This window comes from Daphnia pulex, chromosome 2, assembly GCF_021134715.1.
Source record: "Daphnia pulex isolate KAP4 chromosome 2, ASM2113471v1".
In the NCBI taxonomy this organism is placed as follows: Eukaryota; Metazoa; Arthropoda; class Branchiopoda; order Diplostraca; family Daphniidae; genus Daphnia; species Daphnia pulex.
Genome location: NC_060018.1, coordinates 7,561,581 through 7,588,407, shown reverse-complemented (window position 1 = coordinate 7,588,407; position 26,827 = coordinate 7,561,581). Strand labels below are relative to the sequence as shown.

Genomic DNA, 26,827 nt, shown 5'->3' with positions numbered 1-26,827 from the left:
AATAGAACAGAAATACAAAAGGAACATCGAACAACAGTTTCCGTTTTTTTTTTAAATCGGATGCCTGAAACGACTACATATCCCCTGACCTTGGTTTGGCGTTCTCTGTTGAGGAATGAACTTGGAAAAAAAGTAAATGCATTTCTATATTTAACCTATTTGCCTGCGCATAAGACAAATTAAAAAAGATATTGTAATTTTTCTAAGTTTTTTGTTTACTAAAAATTAGTAGGTAAAATTCCTTGGCGCTTATTTATTGCAAATTCAAGTTACAAATTTTTAACTTTACAACTAGATCAATTTGTTTTGTAAACTTCGAAAGAATGTGTTTATTTAAAATAAAAACACTAAATATTGTTTTTTTATAAATAATTTTAATGTAATCACTTCACTGTATGAGTGTCAACAAATAATTTTGCTGGCAAATGTTAATTTAATTTAAACAGATAGCAACAGTCAAAACGGTATACTGACGTTTCGGACCCTACCATTTTTGCCCCATACCTTTTCGGCCCTTTTTAACCATTACGAGCCGGGGCCGAAAATGTCCAAAACTGGGTCCGAAATGGCTTATTAAAATAAAAAAAGTTTGAAGAAAGAAAGAAGTTTGTATTATTTATTTTGCATTGATATAGGCATAACATTATTATTATGGTGACTCAATCGATTATTACATGTTATTTCACGTGGCCATCAAGATACTGACAAGCTCACACCACTGTAATACCTTTGCAAGCTATGCCGAAAGCCTTCTGAAGAAATTCGCTAGTGATTCCATTAGAATTTATACAGACAAAGCGAGGCGGGCTCTTGTAGCAGAAGGATTTGACTGTCAACTGCTGGCTGCTTTACCGCTATGGAAACAAATTTCAAAAAAGATGTCGAACAGTCCTATAGAGGGAATCGGGGTTCTAATGATTCCCGCAGAGCTTTCACAAAATCGTTGGATTTCGAACGATTTGCGTCTGTTAACTTGCCGGATTCACCAATTCTGCTCCAATTCGATTCTTGATAGTTGAAGTGAGATTGTTGATTAAACCAATGTAAGCTAGAATCACATTACCAATAGTTTCAAAACTCGCATACCCGTTAAAAACAGTACATATCTTCTAATGTGGGTATGGGACATAACTAATCATCAACTAAAAGACTTAAAGGACTTTGGGGTGCGCCTGGGAAGGGAGGAAAAGAGTTTTGTTGACAAATCGGTGACTTATTGTCGAGATAATCATTCGGGATCATGTTGGCTAATCACTGACAGATTCGCTTCCCCCTTTCTCATGGCTTTCTTTTACTTACTTTCTGTCGTGATTTTTTTCTTCCGTGGGCAACCTGGTAGGCTGCACTGACGGTCAGAATAAAAACAGAAATAAAAACAGGAAATAGATGGGAGACAAACTGAGTTAAAAGATTACAATAAAAATGTTAAAATAAATTTAGCTGGATAACTCCTGTGGTGGGTGTAGAGTGCATCAGAGTGTTGGACATTTGTTGGCATCTGTAATTATCAGGAAGTAAAAAAAAACCAGGAAATTAAATTTTGTTGAATGAAATATCACCATGACAACCTCTGTTCTTCTCCCCTGTCCCTTTTATTTTATGAAAAAGTGAAACTCTTTTCCCCCCTTCTCTGCTGACTGTGATTGAATAAATTGTTCTTGACTCTCAAGCCTGTTGGTTGCAATGTAAGCCGGGACTCACTGTGACTCGCCAGGCGTTGATAAAAATAATTTTTTTCGAAGACAAAGAAAAAATTGTATGTTTTTTTAAATATATATATTCATATCTATTCGAAAATGACTAAAATCAGTTAAGGTAAATAAAAAATGAAAAATAACCAATAAATGAGGAATATAAAAAGTGAATCGGTTAATAGGTAAATGGGCTCTTAATAATCATTACAAATTGCTAACAAGATATCCTCTAGATGTGACATTTCCTCAATACAAAGACACCATGCAGAAAGATATCTAACTATATATGTATTTACCAGATATTTAGATATCGAGAAGAAATGCTTAATATATATTGTTCTACCAGGGATAGCAGGTCTTTTTAAAAGTAGTAACACCTGCTTAATGCCATGATACTTGCGTTGTCAGAGGAAAATCCAATAATATTGCGGAGTGGAATAATGGCTTGTTCAAATTGTCCTACAATAAGATTTTTCAGTCCTTTTTCAGAACAAGGACGCACAAGCACAACTTGTGCTGTAGCGTCGACAACTTTTGTTCGAGCAAAGGATTTTTGTCAGTTTTAAGTTGAATTTTGCAGTGGTATTGGATTGTTACAATATCATATTTTTTGTTAAAGTCCTGCCAGTACTTCCATCCACAATTATGAAGCTCATAGCGGTCATGCTGACCGAAAAAAATTTGATATTAATCCAGTTCCTTTTGTTCCTACTGCAAGATAACTTTATCGAGATTCACGAGTCAGGAATTTTTTAGCACTTGCTGCAAGGAATCTTAAATAGATATGGGCAAATTTTTCTTAACTATTCATCTGCATAGGGCTTATTCCAAAGATAAACTCTATCCTCATGCAATGCTTCTCTACGTAAAATAGAACCCACTGCTGTGTCATCGTTTCTAGTTGATGGGTGGTGAAGCAAAATTTTCCAAATGCTCAGTTGATTCTGAATGGCTGTTTGAAATTGTCTTGAAACTTTTTTTTACATAATAGCTGACAAAAAGTCTTCATTTATCTTTCAGGGTCAGGCTTTGAAAAGGGTATCGCTTTCCCATTTTTGAGTAAGTGATTGTTTATAACCCCTTTTCCGTTTTTTCCCCATTATTGACTCGCGAGGCACTTTGCCTGCGATGATTGTTAAACACAGCTTTTTGCAATATTTCAATTTTCTGTGAGTGAAAGACTCATTGCATGGCTAGAAAATTCAAAAACATTATCTGCCACCATTTTTCATGACCTGAAAACTGTAAACGCAGCATTACATTTTAAATTGGTCATCGAATTTAAACAAAAGTGACTTTTGTACATCAATGAATAATCTCGAATAGTTTATCAAAAGTGTAGGTGTAACTGCTATAATTTGAAGCCAGATGTTGGAATAGAAAAGACTTGTACTCGGTATGATTTTAAGGGGAAGTTTACGGCCCTCATACTAACCTTAATCTGCTCTACTAAGATTCGATGGCTAAGTGTGGTCTGACAATTTTTCTTTCACTAGATGTCTACTTAGCCAAAATGATGTGGTTTGTCTCCAAAAAGGACGCTGACAAGGAGTGAATTAATCGGGTTGAGGATGCTTAGTGTTTCATAAATTTTGATCTTTAGGTTTCTCGTTCTAATTTCCTCCTTCTAATCTTTCGCAACGTATTGTGGTGTGGTTTAATTCATTTTTTCGTAAATTTGAACCGGTCTGTTATGTCCCTGTCTCCCCCGTTCGACGATGGTGGTGCTGCGGGGCCTGGGGGCAGGATGGCAGTCTCGCTTGCACCTTCGTGTAGTTCCCATTCTTGTGGTCTTGTTTGGCTCATCTAGAAATACAGTGGCGTGGCTTACTGGACACGCACCCAGACTTAACATGGCGCAGTTGCTATCTTCAACCTACTGTTCTTAAAGCCCTCACCAACTAACTGAAATTTACGATATTAGGATGCCACCCATTCTTATGCCCATATTTCCCACGCGGTGCGTGGAGGACGCCATTGTTCTCACTTTCCATGCTGTATATGGAGGCCGCCATTTTGTTGTGTGAATTTTCGTGTGGTTCCTCCCATTCTTCAGGCGGAACATTTTATCTGTGAACACCGGTGAACTCGTGTTGCAATCGTTGTCGGTCTGCCCAATCGGGGCCCCAACAGCGACCATTTCATCGCGTGGTGCCACTATATTGCCCATTTTGGCGCGCAGTATCTCCTGACTATTTTCTCGATCTGTGTGACAACTTTGTGCTTCGGTTTGAACCACAGGGTCACCGACGAGTGTAACATTTCGGTCAAAGTGTTTATGTGTGTATGACCGACGACGACCCCATTTCTTCTCGCCTACGTTCACGGTTTAGAATGGCGCAACCGACAGCAGCGGACGCATTGGCAGCCGCAAACGCGGCGGCTACTACCGCTACAACCGTTGGCAACCGCATTGACGCCGTGGAAACTCAATTGACCAATATTGCGGCCCAACTTCAAGCCTTGATCACGGCCGCAGCAGCGGCCGGTGGTGGCGCCGGTGGAGCAGGGGGCGGCGGTGGCGCTGCAGGTGGTGGTGGTGCTGCAGGCGGCGGTGGCGGGGGGCCCGGACCAGCTGGGCCGATTCCTCCCGCTCTGCCTTCTGCTCGACGTCGCATTGACCCGTCGAGATTGGACAAACTTAACGGCGACGTTCAACTACCGCAGCTGCGGACATGGCGGAATCGGAGTCAACTGAACCAGCTGTCATCGTACCCTCCAAAAGAACAAACAGCGGCATTCCGCATGGCACTCGATCCTTCAATGCAACAAGTGGTCGAGGTGGCACTAAATATCCCACCAAATACGCCACTTACGCCCGACGAAATTTTAGATCTCATCGCGGACTACATCCGGTCTAAAAGAAACATTGTGCTGGATCGGGTCGCCTTCGATGAGTGTTATCAGTCGACATCCGAATCTTTTGAAGACTTTTATATCCGGCTCCGTCGTCTGGCAGACGCAGCAGACCGGTGTGGAACCTGCGCTGACGCCGGCATCGCCGCGCGGATCATGGCGGGGGTCCGCGATACTGAAACGAAGCGAAAATTGCTGGCCCTATCTCCATTTCCGTCGGCTCAACAAGCAATCAACGTGTGCAGGAGCGAGGAAGCGGCGATAATCAACGAAAAATCGCCGAGCAATCAATCGGCGGTTCATCACGTCCGCCAAGGCCAGCGCGGTAATTAGCCAACGTCGTCTACGCCAGCCTGTGGATCGTGCGGCCGGAATGCCCACCGACCAGGCGAGACGTGCCCAGCAATGGGAAAGTCTTGCCATAATTGTGGTGGCTCCAACCATTTCTCACCACGATGCACTAAACCGCGGAATAATGTCAGCACGAACGGCGGTGGAGATGCTTCCAATGGTGACCATGGTACGGCCCACAACGCATCCAGTGCATCAGGAGCCCGACACAAGGGCAAAATTGGCCGGATCCTCGTTGGGTCGGTAAATGCAAGCCGGCGGTGGCGCCGTGCTCCTACCGTCTCGATACGGATTTTGGATAGCCAGGTACGGCAGCGAACCACCATCGATGACGCGATACCCGACGGCGGCACTGAAATTTCAGTCGGCGGGTTGGACATTCTATCGCAGCTCGGTATGACGGAGGCGGACCTAACTTCGTCGTCCTACGACCTGGTCATGGCGGACCACTCATCTCCCCTTCTCGTCGTCGGCCAAGTGACAGCGGTGGCGAGCTACGGCGACGTCACCGCCGAAATAACAATCGTCATCTGCCCGGAAATATCCGGCCTGCTCATTTCCTGGTATGACTGCATCGCCCTCGGCATTTTACCCGAGAACTATCCCACGCCGATCCGCCGTACTCAGTTCAATTCAGTGTCGAAGAGTGAAGTTAGCAGTGAGACGCTCGCGACGGTGCCGACAGAATATCCGGACGAGCTCATAGAGAGCGTGAGGGAGGAACTGGTGAAAGAATTTGAAAGAGTATTCGACCAGTCCGAGGGGCTGCGATGCATGGACGGGTCGGAAATGGTTATTGTTTGAAAGATGACGCCGTGCCGTACTACGTCAACGGTGCGCGGCCCATCGCATTCGCCGACCGCCCAAATGTGAAGCAGCAGCTGGACGAGTTGCAGGTCAAAGGCATCATTGAACCGGTGACGGAACCATCCGAGTGGGCGGCACCCTTAGTGGTGGCCAGGAAGCCGGATAATTCCATCCGCATATGCGTGGACCACACGAAGCTTAACCAGCATGTCCACCGACCCACTTATCCTACGAGAACGCCTCGCGACGCTGTCGCGGAGATAGCCGGCGACGCTCAGTTCTTCAGTACCTTCGACGCCGCCAATGGATACTTCCAGATTCCGCTCCACCCTGATAGCCAACATCTGACGAACTTTTAACTCCATGGGACCGCTATAAGTTTTTTCGGGCCTCAATGGGTCTTTGCAGCTCAAGTGACGAATACAATCGCCGTGCGGACGCTGCTTTCGCTCAAGTGGCCCAGGTAGTTTGGGTGGCCAACGATATCCTTCACTTCGACTTCTCCTTTTCGGCTCACGTGGCGGGAGTACGCGCGGTCTTGACCGCCGCGCAAAATGCCGGCATCACCTTGAACGAAAAGAAATTCCATTTCGCGAAACGTTCCGTGGAGTTAATCGGATTCCAGATCCAGCGCGGCGGCTTTGCTGTGGCCCCGGACAAACTCAAACCCATTTCGGATTTCCCCCGGCCAGCCAACATTACAGAGCTTCGCTCATTCATGGGGCTCGTGGAACAATTGGCGGGATTCTCCACGGATGTAGCGGCCGCCAAGGGCCCATTACGGCCGTTGCTGAGTTCCCGGAATTCGTATGTATGGACGCCGGACCACGAAAGTGCCTTCGCTGCGGTTAAAGCGGCGCTAACGGCGCCTCCAATATTGACTCATTTCAACCCGGAACTCGACACAGCGCTCCAGGTGGATGCTTCCCGAAAAACAGGATGGAATACGCCCTCCTGCAGCGCCACAACGATGTATGGAAGCTCGTCGATGCAAACTTGCGGTGGTGCACCGACACGGAGACCAGATACGCGATAGTGGAGCTGGAACTTGCCGCAGTGGAATGGGCCATGCGAAAATGCAAACTTTATTTGCTGGGGCTCCCAACGTTTACGTTGATGATCGACCACCAGGCGCTTGTAACAATCTTGGACCGTTACACCTTGGACGCGGTTGAAAATCCGAAATTGCAACGTCTAAAAGAGAGGCTCACGCCATTTGTATTTACAACCGTGTGGAGGAAAGGGCGGGATCATGCGATTCCGGACGCGCTGTCACGCGCTCCGGTGAACGACCCCGGACCAGAGGATGAAGCGTCCAGTGACGACGTTCAGGCATTCGCGTGGACCATGACACTGAGGCGAGTTGCAGCCATCACCGGTACAAGCTCGGACGATGACGATCAATCAGATCCGTCGCTCGAAAATTCGTTTGGACGTACGGGCATGGTGCTCAACAGCCTACGCGAGGTCGCAACAGCCGACGAAACGTATCTTGATCTCATAGCCGCCGTCGAAGCCGGATTCTCCGCTCGTCGTGAAATAACCGCTCCATCCGTGCGACAATACTGGACGATCCGGCAGGATTTATCCGTGGACAACGGCCTGGTGCTTTTCGGAAAGCGCATCGTCATCCCCCAACGCTCCCGCCGCGACATCCTCGTGAAACTCCACGCCGCCCACCAGGGGATCGTAAGAATGAAACGACGTGCCCGTCAAACGATCTACTGTCCCAGCCTGAACAACGACATAGTATCGATGGTCGAACGCTGCCAGGCCTGCCAAGAACGTCTCCCGTCTCAACAACGAGAGCCCCTCCTCCGTGACGTCCTACCAGAGCGCGTCTTTGAAGAAGTAACGGCGGACCTGTTTGAGTCTGGCCGCCTCCATGTGCTGGTTTATACCGATCGCTTATCTGGATGGCCGGTGATCCACCGCTGGCATCACGCCCCGACCGCACGCGAATTAATTCAGGCAGTAACCGGGAATTTTGTCGACCTTGGCGTCCCTACTCGCTTCAGGAGCGACGGCGGCCCACAATTTGCCAGAAACGTCCAGAACGCGCTACGGAATTGGGCGTGGAATGGCAGAACTCATCGCCGTATTACGCCCAAAGCAACGGCCATGCCGAAGCCGCGGTGGACGCCATGAAACGCTTGGTCGAAAAAATCGCTCCTGCCAGGGACCTCGACTCCGACGAATTCCTCCAAGGCCTACTCGAATTTAGGAACACGCCGCGAGAAAACGGGATGTCTCCAGCCGAAATGGTCTTCGGCCGTCAACTCCAATCCATCCTTCCCACTCACAAATCCTCATTTGTTCCTAGATGGCGGGAAATCATGGTGCCCGTGACCGGCAGCTGGAACTCGACGGAGCCGTGAAATGGATATACAACGAGCGGGCCCGTTCATTGTCACCACTTCTCATCGGATCACGGGTTCGCGTCCAAAACACGTCGACTCTGTTATGGGACAAAGGAGGCGTCGTCGTGAGCGTGGGAAAGTACAGTTCATATCGGGTCAAGTTCGCCAGCGGGAGTGTGCTATGGCGGAATGGGCGACACCTGCGGCCGATGATTACCGACAACGAACCTGCCCCGCCACCAGCTAGCACCGATAACGAGACGAACAACGACGGCGACATCGGCGACGACCCAGCCCTGGGTCCAGACGCGGCTCGACAACAAGCAGATCCACCGGCGCCAATCATCCCCCGACGAAGCGGGCGAATCCGCAAACCAAATGTTTGATTTGCTGATTAGGGCGCTTTTGTATTACCGCGCTATTCATTTAAGGCGCCCTTGCATTGCAGCGCCACTGTACGTCATGTTCATGTTACATCATTCATTCACTACACGTTCATGTTCATGTTCTTTTCATGTTAAGTTCATGTTACTTTTCAACCCGTGTTTACTTTCTATGCAATTTTGTATCGTTATTATGCGGGCGAGTGCCCCCCCCCATCGCTGCCCCCGTAATTACAATCCAGGCTATGAGTAAAGTTCATTCCCCACCCTACGTTATATGCCCCACACTACAGTTCCATGTCTGTCTCCTTCAGAGCCCTGACAATGTTTGCATTGTTTGTGTTTTGTGTCAAGCGGCTCCATCCGTGTATATGTTGCCGCTTGGAAGAGGGTTGTTATGTCCCTGTCTCCCCCGTTTGACGATGGTGGAACTGCGGGGCCTGGGAGCAGGACGGCAGTCTCGCTTGCACCTTCGTGTAGTTCACATCCTTGTGGTCTTGTTTGGCTCATCTAGGAATACAGTGGCGTGGCTTAATGGACACGCACCCAGACTTAACACGGTCGACTTTCTAAACTTCTGAAGTCTGAAGGATAAGTAAGTTTGTATGCAAAAATGTAATTGCAACCAATTTTTTCTTTGGTGATAGGTGAGACTGGACCTATCTTGAACACTGTACCAAATTGGACAGTGTCGCTCTCTCTTTATACAGATAAATCAATCCAAATTATTTTTCTAGCACGAGGACTTTACCAATAGGATTACCTTATTCTGATCTATTTCGTTCAAGGATAGGGAAATCAATCCTTTTTGCTGAAAAACGGGCCAATGTTCAAAATTCTTTGAGATACTTACTTTTTAATTCTGTAGTTCTAGAAAAAGACAATTAAGAATACAGATAGATTAAAAAACAAAACAAATCTTTGTAGCGTCCCATATTACCATTACTGATGATCGACATGGAGTTGTTAAACTTGCACGAGAAGATCTACACAATCCTGGGCTTGTTCATATTCATTTTAGCAGCCAAAAACTAAATGGAAAAGATTCTTCTATCTTTAGGGTTTACCCAATAGATTACCTTGTGATTTATTCCATTCAATAACACGGGCTTTTAAATCCTATGACATTTTAAAACAATGGAAAAATATTTTAAAACAGAAAATAGTTAAAGAAAATAACTTAAAATTTAATTTTTGTTGTTATAAATATTATAAATCAATGAAATTTTAGCTTAAAAGTAAATAAGGGTGCACTAAAGCCAATGAGAATGAAAAAGGTAGCTGACGCCGTGCATTGTGTCTGTGAATTGTGATGCAATTGCCATCGCAGGGATCATGGGAAAACGCAAAAGAGTTTTGAAGCTAAACTAAAACAACAATGTAATTCAGTGGGAAGTCAAATATTTTGTATGCCTAAGTTACGTAAAATTATTAAATAACATTCAATCAAACAAAATATGAATTTGCTTTATAGAATGCCAATCCATTTACTCCATTTTGGAATGCCACTTAGAATGAGGACAAGTAAAAACCAAGCATATCATTTTGATACACTTTTTGGCAGATGGACGTGTGTTTCTGGGTACGTTTTTTGTTCTTGCCGCACATATTAACCCCGAAATTTAGTCAAATCGATAGACGAATTTATTTGAAAAACGTAAAATTACGCAGTGCAATGGACCACTTCAATCATTTCACATTCGAAATGGGATTCAACTGGATTGATTGGTAAAGCCAATTTCAATTGCTTGATCAGCCGGATCAGGAACTCACTGGCATCTTGCTGCTCACGGACTGAATAACTCGGATGAAGCATCCACAAATTCTTGACAAGATCTCTGTTAAAAATAGATAAACTTATAAAGACACATTGATAATGGACACCACGTAACACTAATTGCTCGTTTATTTTGTCCACTTCAATGGGCAAACCTTTCTTCCGTGCGGTTATCATGTTGGCCAGCAAGGAAGCAAAGTGTGGCAAGTTTCCAGTGCCTTCGAAAGCCGTAACCAGATCGTCAGTGAAGCCGGGAAGAGCAAACAAGGCTTGGAGGGTTGCATTGACGTAACACGTATTGCCAATATTCCTGAGGCTGTGTTCAAAATTTGCAAAGTAAGTTTTTTTTGCAAGATATTTTAAAAAAGAAAAACAATAAAACAAACATCGTAAGGTGGATATGTAATCGTCGGATCACTGAAAATGTAAGGTCGGCTCCTGGTCCACTGTTCTAAAATGTAGAGAAGAAAAAAAAATATTTAAGAATACATATATTATAAGGAAACCTCCACAAATCCACTTACTCCTTGGACTCCTATTATTTAGAGGAATGTAGGGACTCAGGATCTCTTTCAGTTCGTTTTCCTTAATCTCAATGGCAAGCCTGACTATGTCGGGATGTTTTGTCTTTTTTGCTATCGAGAATTTGTTTTGCGTGGATTTTCCTGGCTGATATTTGCGGGACTTACTCAATGACAGACCCCCCTTCTGGCCGGCTTGGGCTGCGCGTCAGTCCCGTAAAACTCGAAACTTTTAACACAATATCTTATTTCCAAATAAACCTTAAATTGCATTTCAAATTGATATTTCTAACAAATGGGCTTTATTAACATTATTGTATTCAACCTTTATATAAAAAAAAGTTAAAAAAGTTTTGAAATATACAAGTTACAAATGAAAAACGAACTGGACTATTACTAACATAGTTTAATTGGCCTAATAGTATATGAACGGTGCCGGATCTACATTTCAATCGTCTTTTGGCAAGTCCGAAAAGGATGCCAGATTTCTTATCTGTTGCAATAGGACAGGTAGAAATAGGACTGCTCGTAAGGAGAAATAGGACTGGCAATAATGAGTTGAAAAATGTAGTCCTATTTCGACCAGTCCTATTTCTACTTAGTCCTAAAACGTAGTCCTATTTCTACCAGTCCTATTTGGTTTAGTCCTAAATCACCGCCAATCGCGCATAAAAGTATTTTTGAAGCGGTACAACCCGCGGGCGGTGGCCTACATATTTTTGGAAGCGAGTGTACATCCAATGGATATCATATTACGATTATCACGAAAAGATTAAAGATTTCCATGTGAACATATGCGTATACACATGGTACACAATATAATATAAACTATAAGCGATATACTAACTTCATCACCATAGTCTTTCATAATACATATCATATTTTGATGAAATACTTTGGGTTTGAACCATCGTCCTAGAGATTACCAGTCGATTACTCTAACCACTAGACCATAGACTGATAATAAAATGATAATTGGAAAACCTATAGGTTGCTTAGTGTTTGCGACCTCTGTGAATTAACGAGACTCGCTGTGACACGCTGGGCGTTGATAATAATGTTTGGTGATGAAGGAAAAAAAATAAAAAAAATAAAAAAAAAAATAAAATAAAAATATTAAAACGATAACCTAACGGATATCTCCTGGAGGTAACAAGGACAAAAAAAAGGACATCTTTAGGCTATCATTACTAGACATCCTATGGCTGTCTTGTCTCCATCAGAAATTTTCAATTTGGATGTAGATATGGCTGGGATGTACAGACGTGCCATGGACGTCCAAGGGAGGAAAAGTACCACTAGGGTTCATGATCGAGGCCAGACTATGCGAGAGTGGGCTCCAAAACACATAGTTGTTAAACTTGCTTTAAAAAATCCACACGTACTTCGGCTTTTCCGTCCTCGTTAGTTGTTCAAGCAACCAAAAACCAAAATAAAAAAAAATATGCTGAATAAATTTAGTCACGAAAATCTTGAACTAAGTTACAATTTATATGTAAAAAAATGTATATTTCTTTCTTGTCAAAAGGTGTGGCGCATACAGGTTTACTGTTGCCAATCGGGTTTTCGGCGATAACCCATGCAGGTCTTCATGAGATGGATGTATAGGATGATAGAGAGCTGTGCAGTATGAAATTAACTCAGATATATCTGCTAAAACAACAATAATTTTGATTCAAATTGTTTCTAAATGCGCAGTTTCCAAACTCTTCAATTTTCTTTTTTTGCACTACGTCACCTTCGACTGTTTTAACGAAGTGCACTTAATGGTTGATTATCCTGGATATTTCGTTCTTTCGTACAGAAATAAAATTTGAAATAATTAATTGTAATTATTTGTTTTTATTTTGTAGTTAAAAACAAATTTGCCAAAATAAATGGAGCGTTCAATGGTTTTGCAGTAAAATCTATTGCTTGGGCCATTAATGCGGTAATACAGCTGTTGAAACTATTTTTCGACATTTATGGCAAGCCTATCTTTGTCCACTGTGTTAACTTGTCGAGGGACATCAGTTTGGCATCTTTCGCACAATTCTTTCCTTAAAGGAATTCTAACGATTTCTCGAATGGGATGAACACAGTTCAATAGGAGAGTCATAAAACCGACAGCGTTTTCCACCAAAGTATGAGAATGCAAAATCAAAAATTTGCCCACTCACTTTTAAAGAGAAATTATTGCATATCCAAATAATTCTATTAGGATTAGGACTTACGCAATAGGACTACCTTCGCATCTAATCCGTTGAAGAACATCCGGTTTTAAATCAATGATATTTTAAATGTACAATTTTTTTAATAGGAAACAATAATATAAAACAGCAACAACTAAAATGTTGGAGTCGTAAAGAGTAGACTAAAATTTAAAATTTATTTTTTTGTAGATTCAAAAACACTTCCACTGATGGTGTTCATGTGATGGATGAATTGGACAATTTGGGGTGCAGTCAGGAATGAAATCAGTTATATCGATATAGATCAAACAACAGATTTGATTCAAATATGTTCAGAGTTGGATCTTCAAACTGTTATTAAAGGTCTTTGTTTGTTTACGGCATCTTCTTTAATGGGTTTGATAATGCGAACTTAAGGGCTATTCATTATGGTTACTTTGTAAAATCGCATATAAATCCAATTGATGTCTAAAAAAAAGTATCTTCTTTTTCGTTGGTTGATTGACTTTGTTCCTTGATTCATCTGTAAAATTAAAGCTGTTTTATTTTGATGGTTAAGTTACAAATTTACAATAGATAAAATTGATCGCGTAATGACTTGGCAGAACAGTCTATTGATTGGGCCATTTAAGCTCAAATTCAGCTGTCGATATCTTAACCTTATATCTTGAGGCGATAACAATCGAAGTGGAAAATGTTCAACATTAATAGGAAGCTATCCATTTTCCACTGTGTTGAACTTCAGATTGCTTTCAGTTTTACATCCTACAATGCATCTAAATATGCTTCTATCAAAGACTGGCTGAGATTTGGTAAAAAACACAGTTTATTTCTTCTAAATGCTGATGAGAACTATGTTTGAGCATTTTCTCTGTAGGTTTAACATAACAAGATTATACTAATGCACTGATCCACGCTTTTTCTTTCGGTTTTAACTCATAGAGAGACTGCATAAATTTGTATAATGCTTTCCAGTCTATTACTGCTGGGTGCGTTGGCAGTGTTGCATTGTTTAGTGGTCTCTTTTTAGCAAAATCATTTATGTACGAGTTTAAGTAATTTGCCTCTGAATACACTGGCATAGATTGCTTTAATTTGTACGAATGTAACGATTGAATTGGTTTAGTCATCAGAATCGTCATCAGGTTCCTCGTTCACTCTTCTTGGATATACTGGAGTTGAATGGTTCAAGGTAGCGATCCCACTCGAATCAATTCGAGGTATTTCACGCAATCTGAGTTGAATAATTTTTTTCAAAATACAATTAGAGTTGAATTTGAATTGATTGGAATTGACAAAAACTCAATTCGAATCAATTCGAATGGAATTTGAATCGATTCGAATGAAATCAAGACAAAATTTAAAAAACAATTCTTTTATTTGGCAAGATATATTACACTAAAACATCCATAATTTTAACTGGTTTAAATAATTGCAGTAGAATATCACTTAAATCTACTGGATTTAGTGATAATTCAATAATAATAGAATATTGGTCCATTTGAAAGCACCCAAACAGTATCCATCACCTTCGTTTATCGAAATGAAGAGGTGGCACATCTAGCGGTCGAAATTGAAACTAAAAATATTCCAACTTTGCAAAAATTTTATCAAATTTGACACGAATTGACCAAAATATTCGTGAATATTCACAATTAATATTCATGAATCGGGAAATGAATATTCAGGTAAATTTTCATGAATATTTACCCAAAAATATCACAATTCAAATGAATATGCCTGAATATGAATTTGATTTTTCCAATTCGAGTTGAACTGAATATTCGAAAAATCTCAAAAAATGCAATTCAAGTTGAATCGATTCGAATCAAATGCAATTCGGGTGGGATCGCTAGTTCAAGGGTACAAAGACAGTTATGGTTTTGGGTGTGGGCAATGGTTGACGATTTTGGGTGATGAGGCAGATCTATGTTGGTTTTCTCTTGATGGTAATGATTTTATTACAGTGTTTTTCGTTATCTTGGTTGTCGTGAGGTTAGATGTCGTTGTGGTTTTGCTTTTGGTGTTGTAGTCGTTTTTTAAAATGATTTCGAGCATGAGATCAAGGGATCCTAGACGTTCTGTCCCGGATCATCTGTCCCAGACGTTCTGCCCCGCCTTTCTGTCCCGATTCTTCTGTCCAACCCTTCTGTACCAATGTGAGACGTTCTGTCCCACCCTCTGTATGTCGATCAAGTATTAAGGATTGCAGCAAACAAGTGCCCGTGGTGTTCGCTCTAATGAGCCATTGCACTGTTGATGAATACACTGTCCTGTTTTCTTCCATTAACAAACTGTTTGAGCGAGAAAAATTGGGTCCACCTAAAGTAATTCAGTTGATGCTTGATTTCGAAAAAGCAACGTGGAAGGCCCTTAAATCGATCTATAGTGGAGTTGACTTGGTAGGCTGCTTTTTTCATTGGTGTCAAGCGGTCCGCAAGAGAATGGACCAAGAAGAGCTGGAAAAGTCAACAACTTCATCTGAAGACCGTAGAATGTGCCGTCTTTTTGCTCTCCCCCTTCTTCCTCATCAATTTGTTAAACGCAGTTTTGATTCAATATAATGAGCTAAGCAACAGGACCACTAATTGCTGTGTGTGCTTATATGGATCGCCAGTGGATTTCCTCAAAGGTTCATCCGCCAGAGAATTGGTTCGTCTTTTTGTTAGTCGTTCGTACAAATAAGCTACTGAAGACTGGCACAACGGTTTTCAGGTACTATACGGTAATCTCTATCAGTCTTGATTGTTTCTCTTTTATTCTTCTCTTATAGGCCCTTTTGGTACGAGGAACAAAAATGCCGTTGTATAATTTAATCAATAGTTGTTAAGAAGAGGCCGACCTCATCGATCTTTAATCAGCCAGAGCAAACTGACTCAGGACCAAAGTCCGAAGCCTTGGCTGTTAATGAGCGGTTGACAGAAGTTTCTATTTCAATGCAGGAATAAAAGAGTATGAAATTGTTTTTGTTTTTTTACAACTCTGTCCCGTTTCAAACCTTTCTGTCCCGGTACGATTCGTTCTATCCCGGGACAGAATGTCGGGACAGAACGTCTGGGAGAGATGATCTGGTACAGAACGTCCCCGTACCAGATCAGGTGTTGTGTTGGGATAATCTATTAATAAATTCAGGGTGTCTGGGTTTCAAATTATTTTTGGCAAGGAAGGGAACGGCATGCTGTGGGCAGAAAATTTTGGTGCCATTGCAAAATTACGGGTGTCTACCGTCGGAGAAGTCTATTGAGTTTATCAGTGTTGGATTGTGGAATTCAAATTTCCATTTCTGATTCATTGGTCTTTGATCGTCACACAAAAATAACTTAAAGATTTTCCTTTTCTTTTCCGATACACTTGACTAGCTGTTTGTCCAGAATTAGTCTTGTGATTTCATTCGTCCCAAATCTCGTCATGCTAATTATTCTCGCACTATTCTAAGTTCGATGTTGGTTCTTCTAATTTCAAGGAATTATTTGAATTGAATTGTTGGATTGTACAATCTATGGCGTATTCAAACATTTTATTGGGTTGGAAAACCTCGCCACCTAGTTATTTACAAGGTACTACAGTAACATTTATCATGCCAAATGTGTGTTACACACAACAATGATAGTCTTTGACGACATAATATAAAAGTTTATTAATTTTTTATTTTTATTTTTTATTTTTTGCATCTCCTGCAGTTAAAATATGTTTACAAATATGTTGTGATAAAATTAAATATAAACAATACTAAAAGTAATACACATTCGAATTTTGGATAGATTAAAGATAAGGGCTCTTCCCTAGCAAGACAGGTTTTCTAATATATAAAAAACGAAAAGTACAGGGTTGTAGATCTCGTTACGTTGATCATTTTTAACATGGGGCTTAGGGTGTGCAAATGAGCGGGTGTGCCCATAAAATACGTCTAAAGTTTCTAGTTTTACGGGGCCGTGTTACCACTTCGAGTTTGTTCTCTGACGAAAACGATTAGACGCCACGATGTACTCTTAGCTTCTCGACTACTTACCCATTAGGCTCAGTAGCAGATCCTTCCTTCGTAGAACAAAGGCTGGCTCACACAAGGCAGCCAAAAGAACCATGGTTGGGCCTGCCAGAACGGCGTTATATACGTCAGTTGTGCCTGCTCCTTCATTGTCTTCATCAGACATGTCTGAACTAAACGAATTGCAGCTAGCGATACTTGGCCTATCCAACGGAACTGAACGGCTCTTTCGCCAACGCACCCGATTGTTGGTCATGAATGAGAAACTGTTCCTGCTGCCAATTCAATATTGATGCGAATATCCACCTTTAGCCTCTAGCGAGCTCTTAGGCAATTGAACAGCGCAGTTTCAGGGGGCTCTCGATAGTTGATTTGGCATTATTTTTCAGGGGGATACACCTCAAAGATATTTTTCGTCGATTTAATTAGAGCATATTTTCTAGATTTGCAAGAATATGGTTGAGTTTTGTTGCTTTGACGTAATTAGCTACGTAATATTCGTGGCGAAAATTTTAATTTATTTATATCTTCTAGATTGCCTCAGCTTTTTGGTCTGAATGTTAACCAATTATTACCACTTACTTGGTCAATTATTTTTACCAAACGCCTGTGTGGGGGAAATCCCATCAAGGCAAGGATCTCTCTGCCATCACACTTGTGGTATTTAATCATAAAAATATTTCTTGTACGTTATCTTTTCATTAATCACTCATATATTCTTCTTGGAAGATGACCATGTTGAAGAAACCAAGAGGCTTATTGAACTGCACCAGAGTGGTGAGTTTATACCCAATAAAGAATCCTAGTATAGCAAAAACCAATCATTCTTGAACCACACTCAAGGTAATACAGCTTTGGCAGACGATGTGTGGAAACATTATTAATAATAAACTTCCAAACTATTTTTAAACACCACCTGTAGATTTTTACAACGCAGACCAACAGCAAGAAGAAAAAGAAGATGAAGATTTCGATGCTTTTGAAGGGACAACTGTAATTAATCTTACTGGTAGTTCTTCAAAAAACAAACAGCAAACCCTTATCGTCTAAAAGAATTTTGTACCATTAAGCTGCTAGTACTTTGCAAAAGAAAAGTCATCTGACGTGCATGCTGCAGTTGCTGAAGGAGCACAGGCCCGAGAAAACAATTGATATTCATCGACGGGCGTGATATGCCACAGCCATCTACCTAAACATTAGCGCCTACTAGGTAATGTCGATACAGCGTTTGTTGGAACTTTTGGACTGAAACACCATCCTTACAGTTATCTTACTTAATGTGTTTTTACAGTACAAACATTCTGAATCTAAAGAAACATCCATTGCCACACGTCACTAATTTAGACAACGAAGGAAATGAGAGTTACACATTTTGGTATTGAAAATGCATTGGCCGGTGAATCCCCAAGTGTATATTTTCACCACGCAGATTATTGCAATATACTGATAATTTACCAATCCAATCCAAACACCCTTCCACCATCTATCCGAAAAAGGTACTATTTTTTTTCAATCCATTTCACTCTTTTCCTATTTCAATTTTTGTTTGTATAAATAAGGATTTGTATGCAACTGTAGCTAAAAAATCTATTGTACAGGTACCACTGCAAATATGTCACTAGTAATGTGATTTTTTTTCTCCGTATTTGATTAAGAATCTGCACAGGGAACTGGAAATCGAAGAATCTGGGTGGCTTCTAAGAGGGGAAGCAACTCGCTCAATTGTCAATAACACAACAACAATTCCACACTTCGAGGCTTATCTTAGCTGTGATGGTGTCCTTTTTTTCAACAACTCTGAGCAAGCCGAATATATCCCTCTCTGTGTTATTGTAAATTCCGTGAGTGAATCTGCTGATCGCTCTCGGAGAAAGCCGATTTTGTCGTAGAAACAATCTCCAATCATCGTTGGAGTGGCTCACTGTAAAGAGAAGCCAGACTTGAATTCGTTTTTATCAGTCATTATTAAGGAAGTAAAACGGCTCGATCCAAATAACGACGATAATACTACTATTGGACGCCCATTACCACCTCTATTCGCTGTGATATCACCGATTTTCCAATGCGGTAATATTTAAAAAGAGTAAAAGGCCATACGGGATACTGTAGCTGCGATTGTTGTATACAACCTGGTGTTGCGTGCGAAGTTCATTCCAAAAAGCGCAGTAGGGAAAAAAGCCCCAAAAAACAATTCATTTTCTCGATGTGAACGCCCCTCCTAGAACTGACGAAAATTTCCTGTCTTACTGCAAGTCTGATGACTGTTCCGATGAACATCTAAATGGTCATGACGATCTCAGTCCGTTTCTGGAATAGAATTTTCCGATGGTTACCGGTTTCATTGTAGAACCAATGCATACCTTTTATGCTGGATGTGTAGGTGGTAGACTGAAAGGCATCGCCTGCAACCCAAACGAGGGTAAACTGAGTTCTTCACAACTCAAGTAAGTTGACCAAAGGTTGGAACTATTTGAACAATGCAAATCTTCGAAATTTGAAAGGCCTTAGCAAGTTCGCCAAGAAGTATAATTATCACGTGATAAGAAATATGCTGAAAAACATTTTGATACCAGTATTGGTTTTGCAAGAAGAACACTTAGAAATTGTTTTGTTACTTCAATACGCCAGGTTGCTGATTGGTGGTTTTTCTAATGTGCCTGTCTCCAACGCAAATGTAACAGAAGCTTCTCGAGTGTTGACGATGTATGTGCAAAAATTGAAAGCATTTTAATACCCTATCCGGCCGACTTCCTGCTTTGCGACACATTTACCTGAGGACGCTGTGGAGTATGGCTGTGAAGTGGAGTAGTTGAGCGCCTTTGTTTTTGAAAATTTTTATATAGATTTTTCTGAAATATTCTTGCTTCTGGAAACTTAACGTCAGAGCAAATACGAAATAGGCTTGTAGAAAGTACTTTAAGCCGACTCCCGCTGACGGAATGATCATAAATTCTTCAACGCAATTTCAAATTTAATTAAAGAAATTACAAGTAAAGCTCGGCGGACAAAATATATTAATTAAATGTTCCGAATGGAAATTTTTTCCCCTGATTTTGTGCAACAACAAAAATTTCCGAACAACGTATGCTTATTTAAAAATGGAAATGTTGTGGTTTGTTCTCATTCATCGAGTTTCCAAAGCATGGCAATATTTTCCTTGTTGTTAGTTTTTTATTTCAATCCAAAGAACCTGCTTGCGTTCAGCCTTAATTATCAGCCAAATACAACACATTCATTGTATCTACGTTGGAAAACCGAATTGGTGAATGGAATATGAACAACTTACTTTGCAAGATGTTTAAAGTCCCTTATAAATTGTCTCACTATTCCAAGATGCCTGACATTACCCAGCCAAATTTGAACCACAGATGGTATACCACACCTATCCAACATACCATATGATTTCTAAATAGCTATAATAAATGCTACTTCATGACTTGTCCAGTAAATGTTGTTGCTTCTGACATATTCTTAAATGTATCTTGCTTTCTGTCTCATATGTATTATTTGCCCTCAATTTTCTGTGTGTGTACATATTACACAGTATATTTGAATTTACAACAATTTTTTTGAACTTACAACTTACACACAACAATAAGTTTTATATTTCGTCCATTGAATGACACCGGTTTGAAACGCAGTAAACATGGGTTGGAAAACTATATTTATTAATCAAGATTTGCATGCGTTAAATTTTAGTGTGAAACCCATTCGTTACAAACTGTTGCAACGAATAGAATAAAAATTATGAGTTCATTTCAAAAACAACAAAATAATTCAAGTGTGTGACAATAGTATGAAACCCATATTACCCGAATAAATCCTCAACATTAATAAGATGAATATATACGGTGCTTAAATCTAATTCTACATACAGTTCATATTGGTTTCAGACACCCTCCGAAAAATGCAATCAACTAGAGGAAAAAATATCATTGACGGGTTGCACCCGTTAGGAATGTTTTTGAATCTGATGTTAAAAAACGTTTGCTCTAAGTAAAAATTAAGTAATAAATTCGTAACACAAGGATCATAAGAGTATCTAATGCAGCTTTCACATCACGGAAATGAATGGTCCCCTCTTTTTTTTCATTCTTTCCTTTCCTCCCTTTTCTTCCCTCGGGCACGATTTACCCGTAAAGCCTATACGGCAACCACAATGGGCGAGCCAAATAAAAATATTCTGTTCACGGCACCCCTTCACAGTGCAACGCGACGCAAGGGTCGGCTTTACTCATACCTTTGGATGTTAATAAGGTCTATACCTGAAAATTTTACTATCTACAAACATGTATTCTTAAATATATTTTTGACGCTTTTTTAGCCCATAGATCATTGAATTTAAAACCATTTAAGTTAAAAAATTATAGGAAAGCAAAAATTTCATAGACGTTGAAGAACAATTAGACTCACCATTATTTGAAACATTGGCGTTCTCATCCACATCTTCTTTCTTTGGAGGAATTCCGAAGAATTTTCTCAATGTTTGTCGGGATCATCTCACATTGAAATAAAACTAGGGAGTATTTTTTTTTCAACTAGATGCAACAAGTTTTATGAAGTGATATGATTTTAAAATGAAAGACAGTTCGGTTTTCTTCAAACAGAACAACATTTCTTATTTTTTTTTGGTCGAAAGGACACCTGCTGTTTTGGAGGCGGGAGCTTCCGTCAATGTCTTTTACACTGTCCCTAAAATATGAATTTCATGTCATTTGATATGCTATTGTCATTTAGCAAAAGTACCGGTACCGCAAAGTGAAAGTTTCTGCCGCGTTACTGCGGTACGTACAATATGCAATTTGTTGCTTGTAAGTAAAATCAGGATTTAGCCGATTTAAAGTTTTACTTATTCAAAGTTTTTCTATAGGTGGGCAAATGGAAAACCTCGATAATTCAAATAACTTACAGTCTGCCTCTTTTCCTGCAGCAAATTCATCTGTCAATGATGCTTGTAAGTAAAATCAGCATTTAGCCGATTTAAAGTTGTACTTATTCAAATTCTTTTATTATGGGAGCTAACGAGTTTTTTCTCACACAAGTTTTTTGAAGAATTAAACAATGACCAATCTTATCCTTCAATGACAAATGAACAATTGCAGCTTTTAAATTTCCAAATAACGGATTATCACAAGCTAATGCTAAATAAACAAAACATTATTGCCAGTGAACAGAATTCTCTGCAAGTGCAGCATTCCAAAAACATCTTGATTTAGAAAAACTCAATGGCATTGAAGAAGAAAGCTCAAAAAAGAAACACGACACTTTTTCACGAGATACTGAATTGGAAATTAATGCTGTTGTTAACAACACATTAGAACTATCCGAAGAGTTATGTCAGAATGACGACATGTCCGTCACTCGTCGTGATTTACTAACAATTTGGAATGGACCGAACAAGTGGATCAACGATGTCGTAAGTTTAAAAGAAAAACCAACAAAACTAGACTGTCAAGTACAACTTTTTTTATATAGATCATCAATTATCAATTGAAGTCAATCGAAGAAAGAGGCAAGTGGGATGTAGGCCGAAGCGAAGCATGTCAACATTTTCCCCAGTAAAGCTAAAAAAAACTAGGGTATTGTGGTTTACCCAGATGGATGATTGATAAGGATTTTTCAACAGTAGACATGATTTTTGTTCCTGTAAATGTCAAGAACAACCACTGGAGTATTGTAGTTGTCAATACCAAGACATTTGTATTGAAACTGTATGACAGTCTAGTCAGAATTGAAGAAATAGCCGGTTACATGGAACTGCTATAGATGTTTGAATTTTTCACGAGTACATGGTTTATGGAAAACAAAAATCTCCTTACAACATGGAAAAGTGAAATCGCCTTTGACATTCCACAACAGACGAATAGTTATGATTGCGGAATTTTTTTGCTTATGGTAAGTCAACCAATTACCATAAAACCGCAATTGTTTGAAAGCTTAATGTCGTAAATTTATTCGCCTTTGTGTATATTAGTTTGCTGATCACTTACAACGGTACAAACCTATGGATTTCAACCAAAAAGACACAACTGTCTACCGTTTTAAACTTATTCAAGAAATGCTTTCTTGTACAAGCAGTGAAACATTCCCTACAATTTCGAGTTTCTTCTATCCATCTCGTTTTTCTTTTGTCCCCCCCCTGGACAATTTGAAATTCAATGGCTATACTCAGTTAGTGGTTATTTGGTCAGCTGGTTGCCGATTCGCTATAAAAAAATAGAGCTCCCATCCAATGGCAACGAATGACAATCCTAATTGCCATTCTTTGCAGCCAATCGTACTATTTAAAAGCACACACTAGAGGTTAAATAATTCAAACGTAAAAGGACACTGGATAAGGAAATTCAAATGATGGCAATGGGTGGTGATGATGGTTACCGAATCGCTATAAAAAAAATAGAGCTCCCATGGATCATGGATATTTTATTTTATAATTATAAAAAAGATTAAAGACTTGAGGGCCCTAATATACGACGGCAACTACTTCAGTCCTAACCTTGATTTTCTTTATGTTCGTCTCCGTAACTCTCTTCAGTTGTCTCAACCTTCTCTCCTCTTCGAGACCTTTTTGCCACGCGGGAACGATTCTGACGAGCTGTTTCCTCTCTTTCTTGGCTAGTTCTGTTCTTTTCCAATTTCTTGTGAATATGGTTACGTATAAACTTCCATACAATTAAGTGTAAGAGAGATGTGTCAAAAGTGTAAAGGTTTCGCTGAGTGAAAATGTTGACGCATATTTAACTTCTACGTCTTTTGAGAAACGATCAATACCTTGTGTAAGAGGCAGTGCCAAATTTTCTGAACCACAAATTCCGGCAATTGTTAATTAAATTTAAAAATTACAATTATATTTTTGTGTTTAATTTTAATTTTTTCTTTCCCCTAGAAATCTTTCAAACGAAAGCATTCCTTGATTCGGATCAACGACTTGAGCCCAAATGTTACCTTTAATATGCTTGCCGACTTTTGTTCCCGGTGTGGCAGAGTCGTATTTATTAAAAAAGTTGATGAGAAATTGCTTGTTGAGATTGACGTTGAAGCTGCAACTGCAGCCGCCTTCGTTGCAAAGTTCGGAAAATATTGCAGCATTTATAACACTACGAGTGTTATCCAGACGTCATATGGCAATGTCATCACCGATAAATCTGAAAAATGGAAGGTATTACCATGAAATATTGTTTATGTTATGGAATTAAATAGTAATTGTTATTTCATTTGTTGTAGGCGTTGATTGAAAGTTATAACCGGTCCAAGCTAGTTGATTTGTGATTTGAATATCAAAGTAAGCTATTTGAAAAAGAAAAATTTCCAAATCTGGTTTAGCAGTTTAAACTTTAACTTTAACTTTAACTCGATGCCATGGCATCGGCGACGACCGGCGGCGGAAGTGAATTATAGAAAAGGTACGGCCTGGATCGTTTTCGTAGAAGGTGAATCAATTCTTTGGGGCCGGTCGTGTAGCCACTGGCCGCTCCACCAAGGCTTTGCCCAGAGTTGAATTAATTATGAAAACTCGGTTGGAAAGACCAAATTACACCTCCGTTCCTCTACATAACAAGTTATGTATGCAATTTTTGACACTATCCACAAAATCGGCGATTATTTGAATTACCTGCCGGTGGCGCCAATTGGTTATTTTGTTTTCGTTCGTCCTCGGGAGAGAGAACAAAAAACGACGTTTTGGTGAAAGTCCCGAAGCGAGCAATTCCCAACCCTTGATTCCAACTTTGACCACCAGGGACCCAGATCAAAACAACAATTTTCTGCTGTTTTTTCTTAGATCTGGCAATGTGGGGTCTCAGGTCCAGTTCCCGAAATCTGGCAATTTTTCAGAAAGGTACACTGGGATAGTCACTTTTTCTTGTAGATGCTTATGGAGCGATGTTCCTTCTTCTTCTCATTCTCCTAGAATCAAATTACCAAGAGAATTTTCAGCACAAATGATCAAAGTGCTTAATCTCCTGTTATGTCTTATCAAAGACGTCAGGAGGGATATTTTGCTTTCACCCAAATCAACCAAAAATCAGCACATAAGACAAGAAAAAAATAATAATTCGTGTTAAAGTAAAATAATTTTTAAAAATCACCAGAAGTTTGCTCTGTTTCTCGCCAAAGCATACAATTTAAAAGCTGGTCGTCTTACGGGCGCCATTGAAGTTCCGTTTTCAATGCAGGAATCTCCAAATTGATTAGACGCGAGTAATTACTGCGTGGTGTAAGCGGCAATTGCAGAACCACCTTTAAAATAAGAATTATAACAGCTTGTTAATCCTTTCTTAGATTCCAGAAAAATTCTATTGAGGTTGAATTCTTAAGAAATTTCCAATCTTATGTTTTAGTTTGCTAACCTGTCGATTTGAAGAGCCTTCCACGCATTTCGTTCGTACTCCGTTGGATCGTGAGATGCGTTTAGACTGACTTTTATGGCATTCTTCTTTTTTTTGACAAATGCTACACTAGTGATGAACTGATGGTGTTCATGGGATGGATGATGGTCAGTGAAGTCTGGAATTAAGTCACAGACATCTGCTAAAACCACAGTTTTATTTCGGATTTGTTTTGAGTGCGGATCTTCAAACTGTTCAAATTCTGGTTTGGGTACAACAGCATCCCCTTCGACTGTTTTGACAAAACGCAGGCTGTTAATCTTGGTAACTTCGTTCATTCGAACAGAATCGAGTTGGTGTTTGACTAAGAGCTTCCTCCAATCTTTCGTTGCTTCGTTGGCCAGCTCCCAAAGTTGGTAGCATGACCAATTCACCTATAAAATTTTAAATCATTAGTTTTAATCATTTGCTTCAATTTCATGGTTAGGAACAAATTTATCAAAAGGGATGGAACGTTCAATGATTTGTCTGTAGATCTGTGTTGCTGAGATCACTAATGTTGAAGTATAGTTGTCGATACTTAGTCTGTACCTTGGGAAAACCACATTAAAGGTGCACGAGAAAATGGAATGCTCAACATCCATGGCAAGTTTATTTATGTCCACTGCAGTTTGGACTTGACATGACTATGGCCATACGTATAGGGATTGGAGGGATCTTGTTATCGTTGTTTAACGTAGTGAAAATAATGGCAGCACAATTAACATCCCAGCCATTGGCTTCCAAGCACTGTAATGAGAAATTCTTATTCATTCCGGATGGTTCACAAAACAAAGCCACCACTTGCAGCTGCTGTTGAGAGAAAAAGGTTTTTGCGGTAGTTGGTCTAAGGTTTTGAACTTATGGAAGGCAGCAGCAGCACGAATGAAATCCCATTCAGTCTCTTCCAAACACTTTGTTGACCAGGTGGGATTCATTCCAGTCTTTTCAGAAAACGCTGCCACTATTTGTTGCTTCCAAGTGTAGTATGCTTCTGGCGGGATCTGGTTTGCGGCACTGAAGTAATTGAATGAATGGGTGGCAAGACTGTAGTTCCAGCCGATATCTTTCAAACATTTCAATGACCAAGTGATGACCAAGTGAACGTTTCAATACCCGATTCTCCAGTTTTACATCCTACAATGCATCTTACATTGCTTTTATCAAAGAAAGGCTGAGATTTGGATGAACACAGTTTATTCTTCCAAATGCTGATGTGAATTCTGGTTGAGCATATTCTCTGTTTACTGTTTACAGTGTTTTTCGCTATCTTGGTTGTCTTGAGGTTTGATGTCGGTGTGGTTGCTTTTGGTTTTGTAGTCGTTTTTTTCAAATGATTTCTAGCATATGAGATCAGGTGTTGTATTGGGATAATCTATTAATAATTTCAGGGTGTCTGGGTTCCACATTATTTTTGGCAAGGAAGGGAACGGTATGCCGTGGGCAGAAAATTTTGGTGCCATTGCAAAATTACGGATTTCTTCCGTCGGAGGAGTCTACTGAGTTTATTAGTGTTGGATTGTGTAATCCAAGTTTCCATTTCTGATTTCTATGTA

General features: G+C 40.3%; 1 protein-coding gene across 1 annotated transcript; it reads left to right on the top strand.

Annotated features, from left to right (window-relative positions):
- The first annotated feature begins 6,824 nt into the window (after positions 1-6,824).
- LOC124189008 (uncharacterized protein K02A2.6-like) lies at positions 6,825-8,454 on the top strand. The gene is made up of 3 exons (XM_046581958.1): positions 6,825-7,682; positions 7,727-7,972; positions 8,032-8,454. The coding sequence occupies exons 1-3, from the start codon at positions 6,825-6,827 to the stop codon at positions 8,452-8,454; spliced, it is 1,527 nt and encodes a 508-aa protein (XP_046437914.1).
- Positions 8,455-26,827: the final 18,373 nt, after the last annotated feature.

Coding starts and splice junctions, on each gene's coding strand:
- LOC124189008 (XM_046581958.1), top strand. CDS start 6,825: ATGATCGACCACCAGGCGCTTGTAACAATCTTGGACCGTTACACCTTG. Junction 7,683..7,726: donor CACGCGAATTAATTCAGGCA/GTAACCGGGAAT, acceptor TACTCGCTTCAG/GAGCGACGGCGGCCCACAAT. Junction 7,973..8,031: donor GGATGTCTCCAGCCGAAATG/GTCTTCGGCCGT, acceptor ATTTGTTCCTAG/ATGGCGGGAAATCATGGTGC.